At 42.4% G+C, this 23,450-nt stretch overlaps 2 protein-coding genes across 3 annotated transcripts in view; both read left to right on the top strand.

Moving 5' to 3' along the window:
* Positions 1–12,236, top strand: part of LOC120812520 (tetraspanin-9-like) — a 71,648-nt gene extending 59,412 nt beyond the window's left edge. For both annotated transcript variants that reach the window (XM_078097500.1, XM_040168619.2), the window contains 5 exons: positions 4,477–4,551; positions 7,799–7,900; positions 8,178–8,309; positions 9,222–9,305; positions 11,387–12,236. In XM_078097500.1, coding sequence (XP_077953626.1) covers positions 4,477–4,551; positions 7,799–7,900; positions 8,178–8,309; positions 9,222–9,305; positions 11,387–11,458 — 465 coding nt within the window. In that variant the 3' untranslated portion in view covers positions 11,459–12,236. The remainder of the gene's footprint in view (positions 1–4,476; positions 4,552–7,798; positions 7,901–8,177; positions 8,310–9,221; positions 9,306–11,386) is intronic.
* Positions 12,237–13,558: 1,322 nt separating this feature from the next.
* Positions 13,559–23,432, top strand: LOC120812529 (tetraspanin-33-like). Its single transcript, XM_078097979.1, has 7 exons — positions 13,559–13,654; positions 18,820–18,877; positions 19,390–19,517; positions 19,686–19,760; positions 20,088–20,153; positions 21,974–22,135; positions 23,364–23,432. The coding sequence occupies exons 1-7, from the start codon at positions 13,559–13,561 to the stop codon at positions 23,430–23,432; spliced, it is 654 nt and encodes a 217-aa protein (XP_077954105.1).
* The last annotated feature ends 18 nt before the right edge of the window (positions 23,433–23,450 follow it).

Consider the following 23,450-nt stretch of genomic DNA (forward strand, 5'->3'; position numbering starts at 1 on the left):
CTCATTAATCTGAAGAAATTAAGCCTCTAGAGTGTATACTTTGGCTGCAAGGACAGAAGTTCCATCTTTTTTTAACCAGATTCTGGTGCTGCCTCACACTCTAGCCCTCGAGGTCCCCACTCTAGCAGACGCAATACACACTCATGCAAAAGTCAGAAACGGAGCGAAGAACTAGTGAAACATAATCAGTGATTATGAAAAAAGTACAATAGATATCAAGAAGCAGAAGTTTTTTTCATAAAATAGTTGAGACTTGTGTCAACATTTGAAAGTTTAAATGGTGTCTGTAGCTGAAAGATTGGCGGAGCTGAAAAGTCTGAAAGTTGAAGAAGTTTAAGGAGGATTTGAAAACAATTTCCATTGGAAAACCATGTTAAAATATTAATGATTATTGATTTATATAAATTCAAGCATAAGTGGTAGAAAGCTGAAAAGTCATAGCCCCAAAGCCAGAAAGGAGCTGAACATTTTAATATTTGAACGGTTTAAATAGCTGAAAATGTGAAGGAGTTGAAAGGTCGCGCGGAAGAAATAGAATAACTAGAAAAGGCATTTCCTGCTGAAAATGCGTTGGAATGCAAAAAGCTGAAAGCTGCACTGAATATTTAAAAATAGCTGAAAATACAGAAAGTTGAAGGGAATTTGAATACATCTGAAATTACAGATATTAGAAAAGCTGAAATGAATTTGAAATTGCTGAAAATACAGAAATGGGAGAAGCTGAAAGGAATTTCAATAGATTTGCTGAAACAGCAGAAATGAAAACAGCTGAAATAAATGTGAAATGTTGCAAAAAAAGAATACAGAAATTAATATTAAAACATTGCTGTTAATAGAGGCATAAAAAAAGCTGAAATTATTTTAAAGAACTGCTGAAAATACAGGAAGTGGGGAAGATGAATTCCATCAGATTTTCTAAAAAATACAGAAGTTGCAGGAGCTTAATTGAATTTTAAAAAGTACAGAAATAACAAAAGCTGAGATGAATAAAAAGAGGTTTAAAATTGTTTGTAGTAATATTAGTAGTAGTAGTTATAGTTGTAATTGTGGTATTGGTAGTACTAGCAGTAGAAGCAGTAATAGTAGTACCAAATACAGAAAGTTGAAGGGAATTTGAATACATTTGCTGAAATTACAGATATTAGAAAAGCTGAAATGAATTTGAAATTGCTGAAAATACAGAAATGGGAGAAGCTGAAAGGAATTTCAATAGATTTGCTGAAAAAGCAGAAATGAAAACAGCTGAAATAAATGTGAAATATTGCAAAACAAAGCAGAAGTTGCAGGAGCTTAAATTAATTTAAAAATGTACAGAAATAACAAAAGCTGAGATGAATAAAAAGAGGTTTAAAATAGTTTGTAGTAATATTAGTAGTAGTAGTAGTTATAGTTGTAATTGTGGTATTAGTAGTACTAGCAGTAGAAGTTGGTTTAGTATCAATAGCAGTAGAAACAGCTGTAATACTAACACTATTAGCCATAGTAGTATTTGTAATAACATTAGTAGTAGTTGTAGTATTAATAGCAGTAGAAATACTAGTAGTATGGTAGTAGAAGTATCAGTTGTAGTACTAGAAGTACGAGTAATATTCGTAGTGGGAGACACAATGTTTGTTATTCAAACTAAGACGTTTTTAATTAATAGGCCTCATCACAAACATTACAGTAAAAATTCACTCCATGGGGCTTTTATTTTGAAATTATTGGATTGGGTGGGGTGGGAGGGTGTAGATAGAGGGAGGGAGGGTGAGAGGGTGAGGAAGGGAGGGGTGGTGAGGAAGAGATAGAGGGAGAGAGAGAGGAGGAGAAATAGACAGACTGACTGAGTGAGTGATTAACAGTGAGAAGAGGTCAGGGTGGAGGGGGTAGGGGGGCGAGTGTCTTTATCATATTGGTCTGTTGACAGAAAGCATAGCTGCGTCATGTGACTCCACTAATCAGGTCATAGGAGCAGCTGTGAGTCACAAACAGATCTTGCAGTGTGTGAGCGAGTAACCACGACAACGACGCACCTGTGCGGCTGCAAAAGGGCAGACACAGGACAGCGAGTTACACAGAATCCACACCTCAAACAAATGACATTCAGCGCAAAACTATAACAGCTATCTAAAAAATATGGCATTTTGACGAGACCCAAGACTCTACCGAACGCATGGATGTGTGTTTTATGTCTGTGCGGTAATAAATACAGCTCCAATGGCCGTTGACAAAACGTGTACCTTCTGGATTTTTTGAGAAATATGTCGGCAGATTTGTATTGGAGCCTATGGGGCTCTTAGCAGCGGTTGTGTGACTGTTGGTCTCCGTAGGCCAAAACTAAAGAACTCTGGGATTCCATGAACGCATTAATCCAATCAGCACAACCATGCCCTCATTAATCTGAAGAAATTAAGCCTCTAGAGTGTATACTTTGGCTGCAAGGACAGAAGTTCCATCTTTTTTTAACCAGATTCTGGTGCTGCCTCACACTCTAGCCCTCGAGGTCCCCACTCTAGCAGACGCAATACACACTCATGTAAAAGTCAGAAACGGAGCGAAGAACTAGTGAAACATAATCAGTGATTATGAAAAAAGTACAATAGATATCCACAAGCAGTTTTTTTTCATAAAATAGTTGAGACCTGTGTCAACATTTGAAAGTTCAAATAGTGTCTGTAGCTGAAAGATTGGCGGAGCTGAAATATCTGAAAGTTTAAGAAGTTTAAGGAGGATTTGAAAACAAACTCCATTTGAAAACCATGTTAAAATATTAATGATTATTGATTTATATAAATTTAAGCTTAAGAGGTAGAAAGCTCAAAAGTCATAGCCCTAAAGCCAGAAGAGGAGCTGAATATTTTAAAATTTGAACGGTTTAAATAGCTGAAAATGTGGAGGAGTTGAAAGGGGGCGCGGAATAAATAGAAGAAGAAGCTGAAGAATAAAGATTCGAAGAACAATACTTGGAATGCATAATGCATTCCAACAATAAGTTGAAAAAAGATTAGAAGAACAATACTTGGAATGCATCCTTAATGCATCCTTAATGCATTCCAACAATAAAGATTCGAAGAACAATACTTGGAATGCTTAATGCATTCCAACAATAACAGAGACATCAGTGTTGGTTCAGATCTGCCGCAGCAAACAGATCTGAGCATCTACCTTGACATATTATCTCTGAAGTTTCTGTGCAGACAACTCTCTCTGGATTAGCTGAATTCCCAACATCCCAGACATCCTTTACAGTTCATTTTCATTCTCTCTTTCTAAAAAAATGTTTACTCAGACAAATTTGGAAGTAAATACAGAAATTGGGAGAGATAACAACAGATAAGTGGCAGAAAGTCTTTTAAAAACCCTGTGTTTGTCTCTATGTGAACACATATAGACACACAATCATCAGAGCACCACCAATGCGGTGTACAGAAGCTGTCCTTTTAACTTCTGGCTCCAGGAAATTGTGACAAACCAACTGTGAAACACAACAGTGACACTGTCAACCCAGATAGTTAACCGACAGCCAATCAGTACCATTTCATCTGGGCCTTGGCACAAATATTAGCCTACCTCCGTCCTCCCAAATGAGCATAGCATAAGTGGGGGTTTCTAGAATCTTGGTCTGCCTGCCTCCTCCCATGTTGTGCAAAATAACTGGGTAAATATTGAGCTGAAGAGAACGGTGGGATGAGATGGAAGGCTCTGTTAATCTAGGGAGGTAACATATGTCAAAATACACTTATTTTATTAATGGCCGAGGGCAATGTGGAGCTTTGATCCCACTCTTCTTTCTGCATGCTAAGTATGCAGTTATTTAGTTTAGCTTAGCACAAACGCAGGAAATGGAAGCTTTGTGCAAACATAACAAAATGTGTATACCGGCGAATCTAAAGCTCACTGATTAACATGTCGTTTCTTATTTGTTTGAGTGTTTGACTACTTCTTGGTTGCACAAAGTATGTCATGCAGTCCTGTTGTCACGGTTAGAAAGGCTGCCAGGCAACCAGCAGAGAACTGGATGCTCTTTTTACAAATACCGTGTTTCCACACAGTCAGGCAGGCTGTTTCCCTGTGTCCTTAGTCTTAATGCTAAGCTAAGCTAACCGATGTTGACTGGAGTTTTATATTTATTTAGCGTACAAATGTTTTCCAGCATAACTCTCTAAATAAGATTATTTCACATAATGTAAACAATTCATTTAATCTGAATTGACTGCATGTTTCTATGTAAAGCTACGGAAGAAATCTAAAACCCACACAATGCCTTTTAAGGAAGACTGTGAATCAAAAGCACTGCAAATCAAAGTTGAAAAATGAATGTTGTGAACCAGTATGTCATTTATATTCTTGGAATGTGTTTTCCTGTGGCACTCATTGACACAAATTACTGCAATATGCCTCTTCATTTTTAACATAATTTTCCGTGACATGACAAGGTGGAATAACAATACTGCCAAAGCAATTGTTAAAACAAGGCTCTCTCTCTCTCTCTGACAGTTCTTCATTGTCCTGCTGATAATTCTCCTGGCAGAGCTGATATTGCTCATCCTGTTCTTTGTGTACTCAGATAAGGTAAGTCAGCTTCGTTTTTTTCAAATTATGGCCGTCATTGTTCCAGTAAACTCTGCACCATTCTTCCTTATGTAGTCTACACCATGTACATGCGTGCACATGCGCTGTGGCGGTTGTTATGCAAACATTACAGCTTAGTCTTTGCATACAAAGTACGGCCCACGCAACTGCAAGTGCTATTGGTATGAACATGTCTACGTCCAGTTGCCGCTGGACTATCTGAGCTTTCTTGGGTTACATTTCTCAGACATGAAGTTGACTTATTTCCATGCAGCCATTAATCCAGCAGTCAAAGGTTAAACTGCAAAAAGCATCCCAATGCCAACCAGTTGGCTCCCTGTAAATGGCCTCAGGCGCATATTCCCATGACCCCCGCATGGGCTCAAGGCAGGTGACGGCCTCTGTGGTGGCAACAGATGACTCAAGCTCTGGAGATCACTGACATCCATGAACTGACATAAGGTTCTCCTCAGGTTAATCAAATGGCCCCACAAATGTTTTAATCCGGAACATGACAAGTGTGTTTCAAATGCATGGCGATGAAGACTTCTCTCTCTTTTCTGTTTTCAAGGACTCATCGTTGATAGATCCGTCTATTGATATGCTCAAAGCCCTCCAGCTGCCAAATTCTTACTCTTTGTTCTGAGGTTATTGCTCAAACGTTTTGCTCTGAGGCAGATAAAGGAATTAATTTAACAACCAATCCATTCTCAGATTTGTATCAGGACTCAGAGGCACACACAGTCCGGAGTAAATATGCCTGTTGCCTTATCTCAAAAATATTGCTAAAGTCAGATAAGTGACACTTAGTTGCGCAGCTGTTTAAGGTTTTCACCTCGTCGACCATCTTTAATTTATGGACCTCAAAACTCACCTGGAGTGTAACCCAAAATACCATGACCTAAACGTTACGGTACATATAAGCCATAACCTTTAATACCATATGATTTCACGTGAACCATCCAGGGAATGTACCGGCTTTTCTGTCAGCGTATTGTGTTAATCTGCTCTGATATTCTAGGAGGGTAATTACAGAGCATATAATAAAGTAAAGCCTTGAAACGGGGGAATCAAACATTGTTTGAAGATTGTAATCCCTCAAAGAGATGAATAGTCATTTGTAAAAGATATATTAAACTAACACAATACACTAATTGATCTTTTATACGCCTATTACACCACCTACTGTAAACAAGCTACACTTATATATAGGATGATTCTTTAGAACTGTAAATTGTTTTCCAAGAGAGCAGTTGTTAACAGTCGTCCTAAGAGGCAAAATTAATGCTAATAAATTTTAAAAAAACATTTATTACTTATAAATGAATAAAATAAATATTCCTTTAAGGATAAAACAAACTGAATAACCAATGAAGAGTATCTCCATACTGCACCTCTCTGTGAGTTCAGTACTAACTGGCTGTCTTGTATTATTACGGCGTTGCAAGCAGACAGATCAGACATTCCACCACCCACTCGCTGTTCTCGGCTTTTGTGCAGGAAACACACCAATTAGAAGCGGCAGCCCATTCCTTCAATCATCGCGTCCACCTGTAATATATGCACGAATCCATGTGTTTCCACCTTTCTGTGACCGTGTTCGCCCTGCTGAGGCCTTTTAGATGTACAGTACGTGATGAATGCACCACCTTGTTTAACCCGAGCAGCCCAGAGGAGAACACAAGATGATCTGTGTAAACCGAAGTATGATCATTGTCTCAGGGAGTTGTGAGTGGAACACATCTGAGATGATGCACAGAAAAGTAACCTGGAGTTAGACTTCGACAAAGTATGGGGGTTGTACTGTTATTTGTGAACAACAACATGAGGTTTCAGTCAAGTGGATTGTTCCCCCATCTGGAAAAATAAGACACAACACAGAATGTGTATGAATCCGCTCCTTTTCACAGATCAGATCAAATCCATGTTCGTTGCCGGAATCCCGGTTCTGCTTCTCATTAGCAGTAAATGTGGATCATCGAGTTACATTTTCAGGCTGTAACAAAGACTTTCGCACATTAAACAGAAGAAAGGCAGAGACTGATCGGCGACTCGGAAGATGATTTTTTTTTTTATTGTTGTTATTGTAGCGCTTCCTCCCCGACCCTCTATGCTCTCTAGTGACTAGTGTTAGCGCGGGGAGTCGGTAATGAGCATGCAGCATCACAGCCTGGATGGAGAGGAAAAGATAAAGCATAGAAACAGTGGCAGAGATTGATGATGCTGCTCTCAGTCTCATATTCCCGCATAAGGAAATATTGGCGAGGGCCTGCAGCCCGAGGTGCACCGCACGGATGTGCTGCTCTGCATCAGCAAAGTCACCGAACAAGAAGGAGGAGCGCCATGATACAAATCTTCAATTCAACGGTCTTAAAGGATGTTTCGAATGGGTTTTGCATGATTTGCAATAACCAAAGCATATTATTGCCTAGGAAACTTTACTTAGTACTTTTCTTGTGCCATTGAGCTCACAAACCAGGCATTTAAGGGCATTTCTTTCTAAGTTTCTGTTTTTAGATTGTATTTCTTTTAGAAAATCAGGATCCCTCATTATCCACGAGCTTGCAGAAATTAAAAAAAAAAAGCAGAAAGCAGCTTGTTGTGTCAGGCGGTGACAGCCATGATTTGGCTTCACTTATTTTGGGGCGTATAAGGTGAGGTGTTAAGCTTTAACTATTAAGGCAGGTGCAATCCTTTTTGTTGTAAAATAACTAGTACTTCCTTTATAGATGTGTGCTTGGTACTACAGTAATAATTATCCCACGTCTGTCTGAAGCGCCTCTCAATCTGTCCTTGCAGTTAGCAAAACCCCCACGGGCAGCGCAAACTGCAGGCGAGCTGAAGCTCTGATTTTGTATTTCATTAACACCTTCAATGAGATATTAATCGCCGTCAGACATGTCACAACCCTGAGCATATTATTGGGGTTCAGTCAGGAGGAAAATGATGTGCTAGCGGCGCATAACGTGTGTCAGATCCGCTGTAGTGGGGTCACTTCTAAAAGATCAAAAGAAGAAAAACTACCTCCTAACTAAGCCGCTATCAGTTTTATTCACAAGAAGGACATCCTGAAGAATTGTATGCAATCTGTGAAAAAGGAAGAAAAAAAGATGTAGACAATGAATGCATCCTTTGAGCTTCAACTGCCTGCTATGATGGATATTTCAACTCAATTAACGATTCTTCAAAGGACCCCTTTGATGCAAGGTCTCTAATACCGGCGGGTGTTTGTCTTTTTCGTCTTCAGGTGAGCGAGAACTGCAAGCAGGATCTGAAGGACGGGCTGGCTCTCTACAACTCCGACAACAACATAGGCTTACGAAATGCCTGGAACATCATCCAGGCCGAGGTAGACACGTCTCACATCATGCATTACGTCAAGTGTTAGAAAGAATCTGCATGAAACAAATGCATACGGTTCACTAAAATATTCCAGCTAATGTACTTCCTGGCTTCGCAGTGGCTTTATGCAACTTCAAAATTGGCCGCTGAAGTCTGCTGCGATTCATCATTGCAGGGACCAATCATCATCATCATAATCCTGGTCACATTAACGTTAGTTTGGGGCCTTCGAGGTCGGGAAGCGTAAATTCATCTTTTGTGCGACGTGTGCTTGGCCTTCACAGTGGAAGTGCTGCGGTGTGATCGCGTACAGCGACTGGCACGAGGCCCTGCAGGAGAAGATGGTACCAGACCGCTGCTGCCAGGAGCATTACCAGGACTGCGGGAAAAACTCAACAAATATGTTCTGGAACAGGGTGAGTTCATCTGCTGTAATGTGTTTTTGGTTTATTCATTTGTTGTATGATCTACATATCCAGGCTTAACTTAAGGGGTCCACCGAGGCTCAATGCAGTGTTTCCCCTACTATCATATTGGGGGAAATGTCTGTCTGTGTGAACCAATTAAACATTTACAAAGTGACTGAAACCAAAGAGATGCAAAACGACCAAAAAGAGATATTTTGCTGGCTGTATTCTGTGTGTACATTCACAAGGGACATCACAGCCACACATCTCCTTCGGTCCATCTGCTCAGTAGTTTAAAAGTTTTTGTCTTACAGCTGATCGCAATGTATTTGTTTCCATTATGCATTAAAACACAGCACCAATCTCCCTCCACTACGACTCTAATCAGCCACATTTGGTCTGGCATGTGCTTATTTAGAGAGTCCAAAGTAGGAGATTAAAAACCTGAAATGAGCTCTAATCGAATTACATTGAGCTGGCCCATTGGGAAAGCACAGTTTTTAAAGCTTGTGTGTGTAATCCTGCCCAGAGGAGACGGCCGCACAGTTACTTTTACATGCTGCATCAGCACCCACCCTTAAGAAGGGGCTCCGCCTTGCAGCTTCCCCCCCACCCCCACCTCCCTGCCAGTGAGTGATCCTTGAATGAACCAAGGTGGTAATACATTTAACAATATATGTGGCCCATAAGTCTGCATATAAAAGTCACCACTCATGGGCCATTCCCCCGTTTTAACACCACACCTGGTAGTGTATTCAACCGAGGGGATATCCCAACGGATGCATTAGAGTGGGAAAGCGTGAACAGGGTGGTTGGGATGACCCAAAACAGGCGGCAAGTGAAATGGACGTGATTCTCCCGCCGCATGGGAAATGCACTTTTCTCTAGTTGGTGTCTTCACAAGCTTGTGCTTCATCTCAGGGCTGCTTTGAGAAAGTGGAGGAGTGGCTGGATGACAACAAGCACCTGCTTGGAACCATAGGCATGGTCATCTTGGTAGTGCAGGTAAGAGGCTTAGTGATAAATTGCTCTTCCATTTCTTCGTGCTTCTCTCCCTGTTTCTCTTATTAATGTTTTCTGTGTAGGTGCATTTGTTTGTGTCTATCTGTCTGTGTGCCTTCCTTGGCCTCTTTACCTCCATCTCCTCCTGAGAGAGTCATAAGGATTCTTCTCGGGGGGGGGGGGGGGGGGGTGCGGACACCCACTCATCTTGAAATATTGAAGCAGCTGTCTTCTGCACCCTGATCCTGTCTGGGAAAATCAAAGCTACTAGGCGTACAACCTAAAGGGATGTAGTCAGGTATAAGGAGCTCTCAGCTGAGACACTGAATAGGAAGGGAGGGGCGGGGGGGGGTAGATATTCCTCCTATAAAAGATCTGCTTTACATCCATCCCTCTTTGTACGATGACTGTCACTGCCACTGCAGTACTGTTCCCACGTAGTTGGAGGTTGTGTCCTACAAGTGTCTGCAAACTTTACTTTTCCCTCATCTCTCTGAACTTTGAACATACCTTCAGAGTTATCATCTGTCCCGAGAGGATAGTGTTTCACCCGTTCTTAGTTACCTTCAGCACAAATTTAGATATCTTGTCCCCTTGAGTGATGTTTGCAGTCGTATGTATCATTTGACTTTTAATAAAGTCTGCTTAAATTCAGGTTTTACCTGTAATTATTATGTTGACTGTTTTTAAATTGTTTCACTCTGGTTTACGTAATGAAAAATATCCCCTGCTCGCTGCCTCTAACTTTCCCATTTTCATGAACCATTTTTCATTCAGAGCCAGGTGGCCTCGCTGTGAAATCGCTGCGTTGAGTTTTATAAGATGCTTCTTCATTTCAAATGTCCTTGGGAAAAGATCGTGCTTAAGGCCTTTACTGTTTACATTTGTCGATACAAGATCACTATGTATTCATGACAAGATCACACGCTTTCCGCATCCTTCCAAACTCACCGTCCTTCTGCAAACACGTACACACAGGCTGCGGTTAGAAAGTTATTTTTTCTCAAGGCGGTTTTTAAGTGAGTGAAATGACCTGGAGGCGTCTCAGCGCCCCGTTATGATAAGAGCTGTTCAATCATCTGAATGCTTAAGAAAGACTCTACAATGCTTCCTTTCTTTGCTCCTTTAGCAGATAAATCGATGAACCTTAATATATTAAAGTGACACCATTTGATCGTCAACGAAAACAAACATTATTATAGTACAGTATTTATTTAATTCCAACATTTAATGAATAAAAAATGAAAAGAATAGGACCACAAAATAAAACTTGCAAACTGAATGAATCTCATTCTAAATAACTAAAAGTTTATTCCCTTTTTTTCTTCTTCTGACAAATATCGGCGACAAATATCGGCGTCCACAACGGTTTCAGAAATTTCTGACTCGCACAGACTGAATAAACACTCTGAGAGTGACGGAGTTGTGCAGATGAGGCACATATAAATCACCGGGTTTGTCTTTTTCAGTGGTTTGAACGCATGCTGGATGTTTACCTCATACGGCACTCTGTGTTTTGATTGGCAGCAGCTAACCGTGGCTTTTTTTTTCTTTCTCTGAAGCAGCCCGACGAATAAGGCTTTCAACTTAAACTAACCAAAGACAATCGGAGGCTTTCCCAGGTTAATCACATCCCGTAGGAATCCCCCATGGAGGCGGTTTTCAGGAAGTCACAATGCCTTTTCACTAAAGACTATGCACCATACAATACGTTTTTACCGTTTTCCTGCCATCCCATCTTTGCTTTTGATGTGGAAGTATCAGGGGTAATGGAAACTTCAAAGAGATAGCCGGACACTTTGATTCAGTGGCATCTCAATTTGCTTTATTGACTTAATGCTGTTGCACGCTTTTACATTTTTTTTTCCATCACAAAGATTCCAGAACTCGCTCTTTTTCAGACCATCTGAGAAACGGACGAAAAAATGTGCTCGTGCGTCACCGCGGGATTTGAACTGCATCCAAACTTATTGCAGCCTCAGGCGTCAACATCAAAAAGACCACACGCATGCACACCCAAAATGTATGTGCACACGCACACACACACACACGTTGACCATGTCCTTCTCCGCTCTTCTCCACAGCTGCTGGGCATGGCGTTCTCCATGACGCTGTTCCACCACATCCACAGAACAGGGAAGAAGTACGATGCTTAGACTCGGAGGGAGGCTTCCAATGGAGAGGAGCCCCGCTGCCCGATGGGATAAGACTTTACAACCTTCTATGCGCCCCCACCCCCACCACCACCCACTTATCCCAAACCTTCTGTACAGATTCCAGCTGTCTCCGCTCCATTCTGCTATCTCCTCTCACAACATTCATTTTGCCAAAGAGTAACACAACTGGAAGAGAAGGGACAGCTACTTTTGGCAAGGAAGTGAATCCCATTCGGGTTTTCACTCCCTTATTTTTTCTTGCTTGGACTAACAATTTTGCTGGAAGGAAGGACAGACTGAGACAATGAAGACTTTACTAATGCCGGCACACCTTCTCCGAGGGCAAAGAGAACATAGACAGCTGATAATTACCCTCCAACATTTGTGGAGCTTCTTTTTTTGTCATGTTTATTAAAGTCAAGGCACCTTGTCACTTGTAAATGAGAAAAGTTTCAACATTGTTTCTACTTTACTGGTTTATCTTTGTTGTTGAAATGTCAAACGTCTTAATTTTTCCTTTTTTGTATGTCGTCAGTACTGCAAAGTGTAAGTATTGAACTGATCGGTGCAATGAGCTCAGATGGATTTGGCGTTATGCAGCTGTTGAGGGACACGTGGGGATGATATTTAGTGTAATAGATAATTATTGTTTTTATGCAGATTATATATTTTGGTAAATCAAGCTTCATAGAGGAACGTCATGTAGGAGTGAGAAATAATCAGTGAACATTTTTTAAACAAAAATATTCTTCTCCGAACAATAAATGGTCATGCAAAAGTCTACTGGTGAACGCACACACACACACACACACACACACACACACACACACACACACACTTTGTACTGCAACACGTCAACAGCATTCAAATAGTGTAACATGGCTGTTTATTAGGGCTCCACCGGGACGTGTCAAGTGAAGAGAGATGGGTCATTCAGTTCCAGTGTTTGTGTGTTGATGGGTTTTACCATGTCGTCCAAGCTGCAGAGGAAAGTAACAACATGGTGCAAAACGAGGGCACGAGGGGTAAAAAGCAGAGCGGCCATGTTGTGTCTCGGCTACATTCTTTTCAGCGCAGGTGGCACAAATTCTCTCTGTCCCTTTCCACAGAAGGAAATATGGGCTTTATGCTTCGTTTGTACCCACAATAGCTGACATTCCAACTCATCACACAGTTAGTCTGGTTTGCGACTTCAAAGATTTCGGGTAAGCTTCCCTTTCTTGCAGCCGCGGCGGAGGAGGATCATCGAAGCTGAGACCGCTAGGTACGGCAGCAAACCTTACAGGACAGGATTGTTTAAGTCTATTTAGTGCTGATTCGCTAAAAGAGTGTATGCTGAGAATACTTTATCTATCTGGTTTGGCGACTTAAAGAAAAAATCCCTCCAATGCTTCTCCTCTGAGCTTCAAAATATCTGTGTTAGTAGTGGTGGTGTAAAAGTCCAGCTTATTCTTAAAAGAATTAGTCCAGTTGGAGCCGTAATTTCAACAATGAGGCCAGAAACAGTCAAACAATTAAAACAGGAAGTAAATTCTTTAAAATCATGTTGAATGTTTACAACAGTTAGTTTAACTCATAATTTCCTGTTCACCTTTATTTCCTCTCAAAATAATTTTCGCCAACCGTTGGCCTAAAATTCTATTCCATCATTTGTATGCTCCCGTTTCTATAATTTGACAATGAGACGGAATAAACGCCCTTTTCAAAGAAGACATTTGGACTGAGCTTCTGCGGCCTAATTAACGACGGTTGGATTTCATCTGGCTGCTTTTATTTCAGGTTCCTGGAACTGCTTGTGCTTCCTCACTGGAACCCCAGTGAGCATTGTTTGGTTGAAAAGACGTTTAAAAGACGTCTATGCCCGACGTTGAAAAGACGTTGCAAAATGGTTGAAAAGTGAAAGTTGTTTCAACATCTATGCGTAGACGGTAATATATAATAATATTAATATTAATAATATTATTAATAATATTAATACGGTAATATTTCGTCCTCTCTTGTGTGCTATATCATTATTTTAGAGGTTTAAATGTCCAAATGTCCACATTTGTAAGGATACATATTTGACGTTAACCTTTAATGTAGAAACACCTGCAAACGATGGACAGAAAACAGCGTCTGAACCGAGCTAAGGATTTCTCCTTCGTCAACCCCTGGATCAGATATTTTCTGTTCTTCTTCAGCTTTGTGTTTTGGGTGAGTAGAGTTGCGCTGTTGATGGATTAGTAGGGACAAAAACACAGCTGTGATAGTGGCCCAGGGCTCCATGTAGCCTAAATATCTGTGACCAACAGCTATCAGGGAGCTTCAGCATTCCAAAAATGTTAGATCTGCTAGCAAAAGGGGGGCAAATTAAAACAAGCTTGTAAATAAGAAATGACCAAAGATAAATCGGATGGTAAGCGTAGCTGCAAACAGCAGGAGCACCCAGCCGCCCTCCTGCTGCCTGTTTTAACAAAGACACTGCAATTACTCATAAATCATAAATGTTGACTCTTGTATTATTCTCATTAGTTTAGCATTGACGTATACTAAACCATAAAGAAATCAGGCAGTTGTGTAAGCCCAATGGTAGTCTGTAGTTGGATGTTTCCATATTTGAATTGAACAGAATGCCGGTGCTTGAAAGCCACTGTTGAATTTATTGTGTGTTGCATTGTGAATGCACATAATTGGAGTCCTTGTTATACAGTGATTCCCATCCAGACTCTTGTTCCCACGGACGGTGCTGCTGCAGTAGAGCCAATGGAGTAACCAGTTTTTTACCAAAAAGGTATTAGTGGAGTTAAGCCAAAAAAAAGTTAGCTAAAATGAATGAATAACCAGAATTTTCCAATATATATATATAATATTAAATGTAAACATAACCCAAAACATTTGAAACTCAGCCAAGTCATGTTTTAATTCTGAGAAAAATGAAAACCTTCAGATTTAAAATGGTTTTACATTAGTTTTAGGCATTAATCACTGGTTAGTTATTAACTGGTTGAAACATAAAACTAATGCAGTTGAAACAAACCAACCAGCAGTAGTCCAGGCGGGAGATGACAAGAGCCTGAATCAGTACCTGCGCTGCCTTCTGAGTGAGAAGGGGACGTATTCTCCTGATGTTGTAGAGCGTGTATCTACAGGATCGCGTTGTCGCGGTAATGTTGGGAGTCAGGGAGAGTTGGCTGTCGAGTGTGACGCCGAGGTTCTTAGCGGTCAAAGTGGGCGTTAGTACGGAGTTTCCAAAGTTGACTGTCAGGTCCTGGGTAAGCGAATCTTTTCCGGGAAAGATAAGTAGTTCAGTCTTGTTGGGGTTGATTTTCAGATGGTGGGCGGACATCCACTAAGAGATGTCAGTTAGACAGGCAGAGATCTGAGCCGCCACCTGGGTGTCCGAGTGAGGGAAGGAGAGAATTAGTTGGGTGTCATCGGCATAGCTGTGGTAAGAGAAGCCATGCGAGCGAATGACAGCGCCAAGAGAGTTGGTGTAAAGCGAAAACAGGAGGGGACCCAGCACGGATCCCTGAGGAACTCCAGTAGTAAGAGGACAAGGTTCCGACACAGATCCTCGCCAGGTTACCCGGTAGGTGCGGCCGTCGAGGTAGGACGAGAGAAGGGAGAGAGCAGAGCCTGTGACACCAAGTTCCTGAAGGGAGGAAATAAGGATCTGGTGGTTGACCGTGTCAAATGAAGCAGAGAGGTCCAGAAGGATGAGGACAGAGGGGAGAGAGGCTGCTCTAGCAGTGTGGAGTTGCTCTGAGACAGCAAGGAGAGCAGTCTCTGTGGAGTGGCCTGGCTTGAAACCTGACTGGTGGGGGTCAAGGAGGTTGTTACAGTGGAGATAAGAGGAGAGTTGATTAAAGATAGCACGTTCAAGGGTTTTGGACAAAAAAGGAAGAAGAGAGACCGGTCTGTAGTTGTTTTCTTCAGAAGGGTTGAGGGTAGGTTTCTTCAGGAGGGGGTTGACTCTTGCCTCCTTCAGAGAATTGGAAAACAGCCAGATAACAGAGCGTTGTTGATGAGACAGGTGAGGAACGGAAGAAGGTCAGGTGCGATAGATTGTAGAAGATGTGATGGAATGGGGTCAAGAGGGCAGGTGGTCGGACGGGCAGAGGTTACTAGGGTAAGAATTTGGTTAGGAGAGAGGGCGGTGAAAGAGGAAAGTGAGGGCGAAAGAGGTGAGGTCGGTGCGACGCAAGAAGTAGGAGGTGGGTTTGAGAAGGAGGAGCGTATGTCAGCTATTTTCTTGGTGAAGTAGTTGACAAAGTCTCCCGGAAGAAGGGTGGAGGGGGGAGGAGGGGTAGGGGGTTCGAGGAGATTGGAGAAGATCGAAAAGAGTTTTTTGGGGTTAGAAAATGAAGATTCAATTTTGGATTGGTAGAAAGAGCTTTTGGCAGCAGAGATAGAAGCAGAAAACGAGGAGAGAAGAGATTGAGATTTAAGCAGGTCGTCAGGTCGTTTATATTTACGCCATCTCCTTTCCGACGCTCGCATGGTGGCTCTCATGGCACGCACCGGTTGAGACAGCCACGGAGCCGGAGGGGATTTGCCAGTCCGTCGTGTCGTAAGAGGGCAGAGAGAGTCTAGAGAGGAGGAAAGAGTTGAGAGGAGAGTCTCTGCAGCAGCGTTTGGATGCAAGAGTGAGAAGGAATCAGTTGAAGGGAGAGCTGATAGAACAGAGGATGCCAGCGAGGAGGGAGAGAGGGAGCGAATATTGCGACGAGCCGGTACAGAGTTAGTCAATGAGGGAGGTTTGTTAGTTATAGAGAGTGGAAGGGAGTAAGAGATGAAGAAGTGATCAGACACATGAAGTGGAGTTACAAAGAGGTTTATTGGTAGAGCAGTTTCTAGTAAAGATGTAGTCAAGGTGATTGCCGGCTTTGTGAGTAGGAGGAGAGGGACTGAGTGACAGAGCGAAGGAAGAAAGTAGGTGTAAGAGGTCAGATGACTTCTCTGTCTGGATGTTGAAGTCACCCAGGAGGATGAGCGGAGGTCCATTTTCGGGGAAATTAGACAGGAGAATGTCCAGTTCTTCCAAGAAATGACCTAAGGAGCCTGGCGGACGGTAGAGGACAACGATGGTTAATTGTACAGGGTGAGTGATTGTTACAGCATGGAATTCAAAGGACAATGGGGTGGATGGTGGTAGAGGGTAAAGAGAAAAGCTCCATTTGGGTGAAATTAGTAGACCTGTGCCACCACCCCTACCAGTGGGCCTGGGAGTGTGGCTGAAGGAGAAGGCGGAGGAGAGAGCGGCTGGGGTGGATGTGTTCTCAGGTGACGAAAGACTCCTTTGTCTTTGTTCTGCTCGTCTTTGTGCTGCGATGATAAGCAAACGCTAAAGCTAACGCTTCCCACGATTTCTAGTTAAATACTCCCTCGTTAGTGGAAGTCGGCTGGCCGCTCCCCCGTCGTTTAGGAGACAAAAGGTTGATTGGCCTCGACAGAAACTCCTCAAAATGCAAAACACCAATAGCTTGACACCCTAATCAGTGAACAATCACCATGTGGTGTTTTGACAAAATGAGAGTTTAAGGATTCAAGTCTTATTTGCTTCAGAAGACAAGGCAAAACAGACTTAGATCAGGTCAAAACCTAGCAGAGTTAGGAGGGCACAATGGCAGTTAACTTGATAGTAGAATCTAGAACACAAACTGGCACTAAAAGACTGAAAGAGCTTGAGCAAACTAGCAACCAAGATAACTTCAAACAAAGAGAACTGGCAGTGAGACGACGAAAGCTAAAGCAAATCAGCAATCAAATTAACTTAAGACACTAGAATCAACAACAAATTTAGCAGACTAGCTTGGTTTAAAGAAAGAGATTCTTAGTCCAATTTCAGGTCGCCTGGATGTCTGGTGGCCTTATAGAAGAGATGAACACCTTGGTTCCTGTAAAGGGGCTTCGGTAATATGAGTAAGTATCATGAGCTCCACTAGTAGTTAGTTTTACTGAGGACAGGAGACACCTGATCAGGCCCTTTGCCTCTAACATTCGTTTTATTCACACAAGCAGACACACGCTTTAGACTCTCTGACACTTCTTCATTACTACTTGAAGTGCACAGATCACACATGTAGCTGCCTACACCTCCTCTTGTATGCCTCTTCACCCAATCCTGCAGAAACCCAGCGGGGGGGGGGGGGGGGGGGGCGCGCACTGCACTCCTGCAGCGTTTGGAAGCAATCAGCAGCCACACAGCCCGGCCCGCCGTGACTTTGTTTATCAGGTCCGGGCTCAGAAGTAAACACTGCAGCAGTAATCCATCAGGTCTTTTGTCCCCGCGTCCTCGCGACTCAGTTCAGCCGGCTTTCAGCTCCGCACACAATCCGCCGGGAGAGAAGCCCGATTCATCCCTTTTGAAAAGCCTGAAAACAGAGCTGGAATACATTCCAGTGCGCAAACACTCACAACGACACATGCGCGTTTGGTCCTCAGCTGACCCTGTCAACCTGGAGGTTGGAAATTTTAGAGATTTATTCAAAGGTGAGAAAAACAAAACAAGGAAAGAAAAGAAATTAACAATGCAATGCTGTAGTGAAACCTGATTAATCAGTCAAATTCTTCCCTTCATCCAACGCGTGCGCCTTATGGGCTGCCAACGTCTCACTTGTGTTCAACATTTCAAACCGTGGGATGTTTTCTTCTGTCTTCTCGGCGTCGAGCAGGTCAGACGGGCTGGACTCTTCACACGCTCTCCGTCTCTCGCTTTCTCACCTTCTTTCACCTTTTTTCTCCTGACTGTGTCTACAGTATCTGTTCTCCGCTCACAATAGTTCGGTCCCCCGCTCGGCTAACAGAGGATAAATAACAGACACGCAGAGACATTTTCATGTGAAAACTGAAGCTTTAAATTCAGAAGGTGACAGAAAGACTTCTCCACATTCAGATGATTAAAGTCAGGTTCCATATGTTTTGTTGTTGTTTCCCCCCCGCTGACTTCCATCTGTCTGTTTATGGTGGAGACGTAAACTGACGCTGTGCACACTCAGCACCTGAGGAAAAAATCGATGCTGATCGGACCACACATGGTCCCTGGTGGAAGTGCAACTAAAGAATAGACCTTCAAGAATGAAACGTACATTGTCTAGATGTTTTTCAATGGATAATTAGGGAATAGATGGATGTGGTAAACTCTAAGGGAATAGCATGAGTTTTAGTGAATAAAGTTAATCGCTTTTCTTTTTTATATTTAGCAGAGGAGATTGATTCCCCTTCCATACAATCAGCTGATACATTTGAAAAATGTCCAACGAGGGCACGACCTTTAGATCTCCACTTGCATTCGGCAGCACATTTGAAAAGACTCGATGTTTGCTAAATGTGAAGCACAATGAGAGAATTAGTAATCTTCTCAATATGCTTTTTTCCAGGTTTTCTCCTTGTTGATTGTTGCCGTCGGAGTTTATGCTAAAATCCAGAAAGCTACAGGTACAAACATCGCACACTTTTTACATATTCAGCTGCATATTGTGCACTTTTCCACATTTCTAATGCTCAAGAATGTGTATTTTGTTTGTTATATATTCACTTTAGGTCCATTTATTGCCAATAAACCTCTCCATTCATTTTATATCTCCTGAGCTGCGCTGCTGTGATACCGTGACCTCTTACAGCGGGACACCTGTTGACCCAGGTGTCATTCATCATTATTTTCACATTAAATTTGCAATCCGAATCAGACAGCAAAAAAGGATTTTTCACCCAACTGATTATCTCTGCATAATCCACAACAGAGCATTAATATTTTAAAAGAATGAAGGCAGCTGGTGTGGGAAAGGAGGATTGGAAAATAAAATCGGAGAATAGGAGCGGCGAAGGGAACTAGTTAGTTAGAATGAACAGAGGTTTGAAAAGCAGAAACGAGAGCAGAGGAAAAAAGGTACAGGTAGCAACAGAGGAGTATAGACTGTTAAACGGGGCTTTTCATGTCTTTCTGCCAGACGCAGTGCGGAACACGTTCCTGATCGACCCGGCTGTCATCCTAATTGTGGTGGGGGTGATCATGTTCTTCATCACTTTCTGCGGTTGCATCGGAGCGCTCCGACAGAACATTCGCCTCCTCAAGACAGTAATAGAAACATTACTAATACTGCCGCTGTGCTTTGCTTCCAATATGGAAGCTCAAATTACGTTTATTCCAAAGCCATCTTTGTGCAAACAACAAATCTGACAGTTTTGATTCTCGTCTGAGGTAAACTGTGTTTTATTATTGATGTGTTTTGTTGCTTCCTTCTAGTTCTCCCTCAGCCTCACATTGGTCTTCCTCACTCAGCTGGCCATCGCAGTTCTGGGCTTCTTCTACTCTGAGCAGGTACTCGTCTGACAGCTCTCACACTGGACTCGTACACCAACCAATAAAAACCATCTGTGCATTTGGAAATGACAACGTATCAAACGTAACAACACGCTGAAAGGTCTGAAAGCCGTGGATAATTTTCCTATTATCATTATATTTCATTCCGGCCGTCACGCTGCAGCACCTTCTGCTCTGCTGCCGTATTTCCCGAGACATTTCCCACAGGAGGCTCACACAACGTACAAAAGAGGATGTGATGTGTCTGCCTCATACATATATTAGTATTATTCATGTTAATTGTTTACATCAGCGAATGCGTGAACACTTTTTGTGTTTGTGAAGAAAGCCGTCGTTCACTACAGGGACGACCTGGATCTGCAGAACCTGATGGATCACATCCAGAAAGAGGTGCTGTGGTCAATTCCACGTTTATTGCATATTCATGAGCACTTAACCTTTAACGACCAAAGATGTAGCACAACCCGTTTGATCCATCGGTCAACAATGAAACACATGAATGGATGCAGCTCCTGACAGAAATATTGGACTAATTATAATATAAGAGATTGCAACATTTGGGCAATGAGGCTCATTTGCAAAGTAAGGCTGCATCAAATACAGCTCGTCCCTGTTATCTAATGTGTTACCTAATTATGTGCAAATGGCACAAGAGCAGCTTGTTTTCAGCTTTGCATTGCAGTGGGATATTTTACACTTTGGTGGTGCTCTGAAAAAAGTGTTCTCCTGGTCACAGACCTCTCAATAACTGCACACGTCTCAGATGTATTCAGAAGCCCCTTGCTCTCATCTAGCTTGATTTGCTTGAAGGATAAAGATGTAAATACGTGAGGTTTCTATTTTGTCCGGTTCGTGGGGCCATGCCTCTCAGGCTAATTTAATTAGGGAAAAACATTCCATTGAAGAACATACAGCGCAGTGGGAATCCATGCAGAAGACGTGAGGAAACATCAGGTTAATAGTTGGGATGCAAAAAAGCCACATTTAATCAGAAGAAATCCCAACCTGAATATTACAGAGGACACGACTTCTGCCCTTGACACGAGTATGGAAATTCTACATTCCTTTAGTTAGTTAGTTAGCAATAGTCATAGTTTGGCATATTTTAAAAAGTCAAAGAAAGTCATCAAAAGGTCATGCTGACAAATGTCATTAAAGTCACAGTATAGAATGTCAAGACATAAAAAAGACACCATATATTATGTAGTAGTTCAGCATCTTGAATGAAGTCATAGCGACACAAGTCATACAAAATGTATAGTATAATGTGTTAAAATGAAAAGAGTACTATGGTAGTACTATAAACTAATACTAGTATATTAGTATGTTGTATTTGTTTTTAACTCATTCTACAGCCTTTTGACAGAAGCATTTCCTAAAAAGTCAAAGCATACTATGTGAAAAAAGAAATTAAAAATCATAGTATAGAAAGAGTAAAAAGAGTAAATTAAATTAAATTAAAAGTAATTATATAGCATGTTGAAAAAAGAGTTGAACCTGGGAAAGTCATAATATAGTGTAATATATATTTTTTAAAAGTCATAATGAAAGCCCTTTTCTCATAAACAGTCTGCACGGAACCAACACGCAGCACAGGCATGACACATTAAATGTGTACAGATAAGCATGCATGCTGGAGCCCAAGCATGTGTGTGTGTGTGTGTGTGTGTGTGTGTGTGTGTGTGTGTGTGTGTGTGTACATACACACACACACACACACACACACACACACACACACACTGTTCACACAATGATACATTTTAAATGCTTGTCTAGCCCCTGGCAGACTTCCAGCAGCACAGTTTACAAGCCACAATAATTCCTTGTACTTGAGGTGAATGCAGTAATCAAAAGAGTCCATGTGAATCAATCATAACATTATTGATTACGCGTAATGCTACACGGAAAAACATATCAAGATTCGATCAACTAAACACTAGAAGAGCAATCTGCTGTTCATAGCCTGTAACTGCGCGGCTGCTTCAGGGACTGATTAGTCTGTCTGGTTGCATCAAATGGACACGAATGTATCAGTACCTCTACAGTCTCTACAATCAACAGACATCCACTGACCTCTGACCTCTGCAATTTAACAGGAGAGATGTGAAAAGCAGCTTATGAGAGTGTCTTCTGAGTACCGCAGAAGTTCAATACAAACTCTCCCGTTTTCTCTCTCTCTCCGCCTGCACCGTTGTTCATCGGGTGCACAGACGGTGATCAACACAATGTGCGGCTTCGGGGTTCAAACCATGAGCCACCTGGAGGCGAACAAGTCCATTTACGCCGCGGGCTGCGTGGACAAAGCGGCCACGTGGATCGAGTCTCACCTCTTGCTGGTGGGGGCTCTCGCCTTGGGCATAGCCTTGGCTCAGGTAACCCCACTCACCGCTTTGCTTAATTCAGCCCACGCGCACACCTACAACAGTCCTCTCCCACTGGTAACCGCAGACAATTCTGGTCCGAGAAAATGTCTCTGGCGTCGTCGAAATAACACTCAATACACACATCAATACTGGGAGGCAACTGGAGACTCGCTGGAATTGAGTTTGTAGAAATCAACTTATTGAGCCCTTCTCCCTCCACGGTGGATTTGGACAGGGCTAAAAAAGTAGCCCGGGTAACACTTCATCAATCAGGGCCCCAGCAACTTTCTTTAACACACACACAAACACACACACACACACACACACACACACACACACACACACACACACACACACACACTGCACAGGTGCAGATCGCCTCACATTGAATTAAGCTGTAGTTGCACAGAAAGAAAAAAAGCTATTCTTATTCCAGAGGAAACCAACCGGGCGTGGGGTCAGTGTGAGGCCACTGGGATGGAAATGATTTAAACTGGGGTTTTTACCTAGACAGCAATAACTATGCACGATTAATTTTTAACTGCACATTATTCTTTTATCGCATTGTCCCAGACAGGAAGCTCAGGTTGATCTGCCGGCGAGGTAGAAGTCTGCATGCGACAATGTAAGCGGCGGGGGCCCGAGAAAGAAGTGTAGTGATTCCGCCCTCCTACTCAGCAAGCTCCACGCACCTCTAATGCACCACCAAGAACTGTTGATGAGTCAGGTCAAAATGTTAAGATTGGCCGTGAAATCAAACCAGCACTTATCAAAAGCTGCCTCCTAAATAATTAGTACGCTTACTTATCAAACGGATTCAGCTACTGTCGCGGCGCATCCTCCTACAGAACGCTGCTTTGCCACTGAATCTTTTGCCTAATGTTTCTTGCTTTCATATCTGTCTGATTGGGTCCCCGGAGATTCTGCTAAGAGCGAAGCATGTGAATTACCCATGAGTCCTGTCAAAACAATTGCACTAGTATTGCAGTTTGGCTTCGATGTGCGAGACATTTGATTGTGAAGTTCTATTTCTGGTCTGAAACATCTTGACTTAACTATACCAAATCAAACTGCCATAAATGAACGTGTCCATTCAGTTAATATGACTTTACAGTGAGTACATGTGACACAATCCATTCAAGTCTCATTTTTAAAAATGATTCTGGTGCAAAATGCGCACGCAGGACCTTGAGGCGCTTGCGTTCCGCGATCTAAAGTGGCTGCTACTGTCCTCTAGATTGCAGGCATCGTGCTGTCCCACATCCTGGTCTCTCAGATCCAAGATGAGATTACCTCCGTGTTGTGAGCGCGGGCCGGCGCGGGG

The sequence above is a fragment of the Gasterosteus aculeatus genome, chromosome Y, assembly GCF_964276395.1.
Source record: "Gasterosteus aculeatus chromosome Y, fGasAcu3.hap1.1, whole genome shotgun sequence".
Taxonomy (NCBI): domain Eukaryota; kingdom Metazoa; phylum Chordata; class Actinopteri; order Perciformes; family Gasterosteidae; genus Gasterosteus; species Gasterosteus aculeatus.

Coding starts and splice junctions, on each gene's coding strand:
- LOC120812529 (XM_078097979.1), top strand. CDS start 13,559: ATGGACAGAAAACAGCGTCTGAACCGAGCTAAGGATTTCTCCTTCGTC. Junction 18,878..19,389: donor TAAAATCCAGAAAGCTACAG/GTACAAACATCG, acceptor TCTTTCTGCCAG/ACGCAGTGCGGAACACGTTC. Junction 19,518..19,685: donor ACATTCGCCTCCTCAAGACA/GTAATAGAAACA, acceptor GCTTCCTTCTAG/TTCTCCCTCAGCCTCACATT.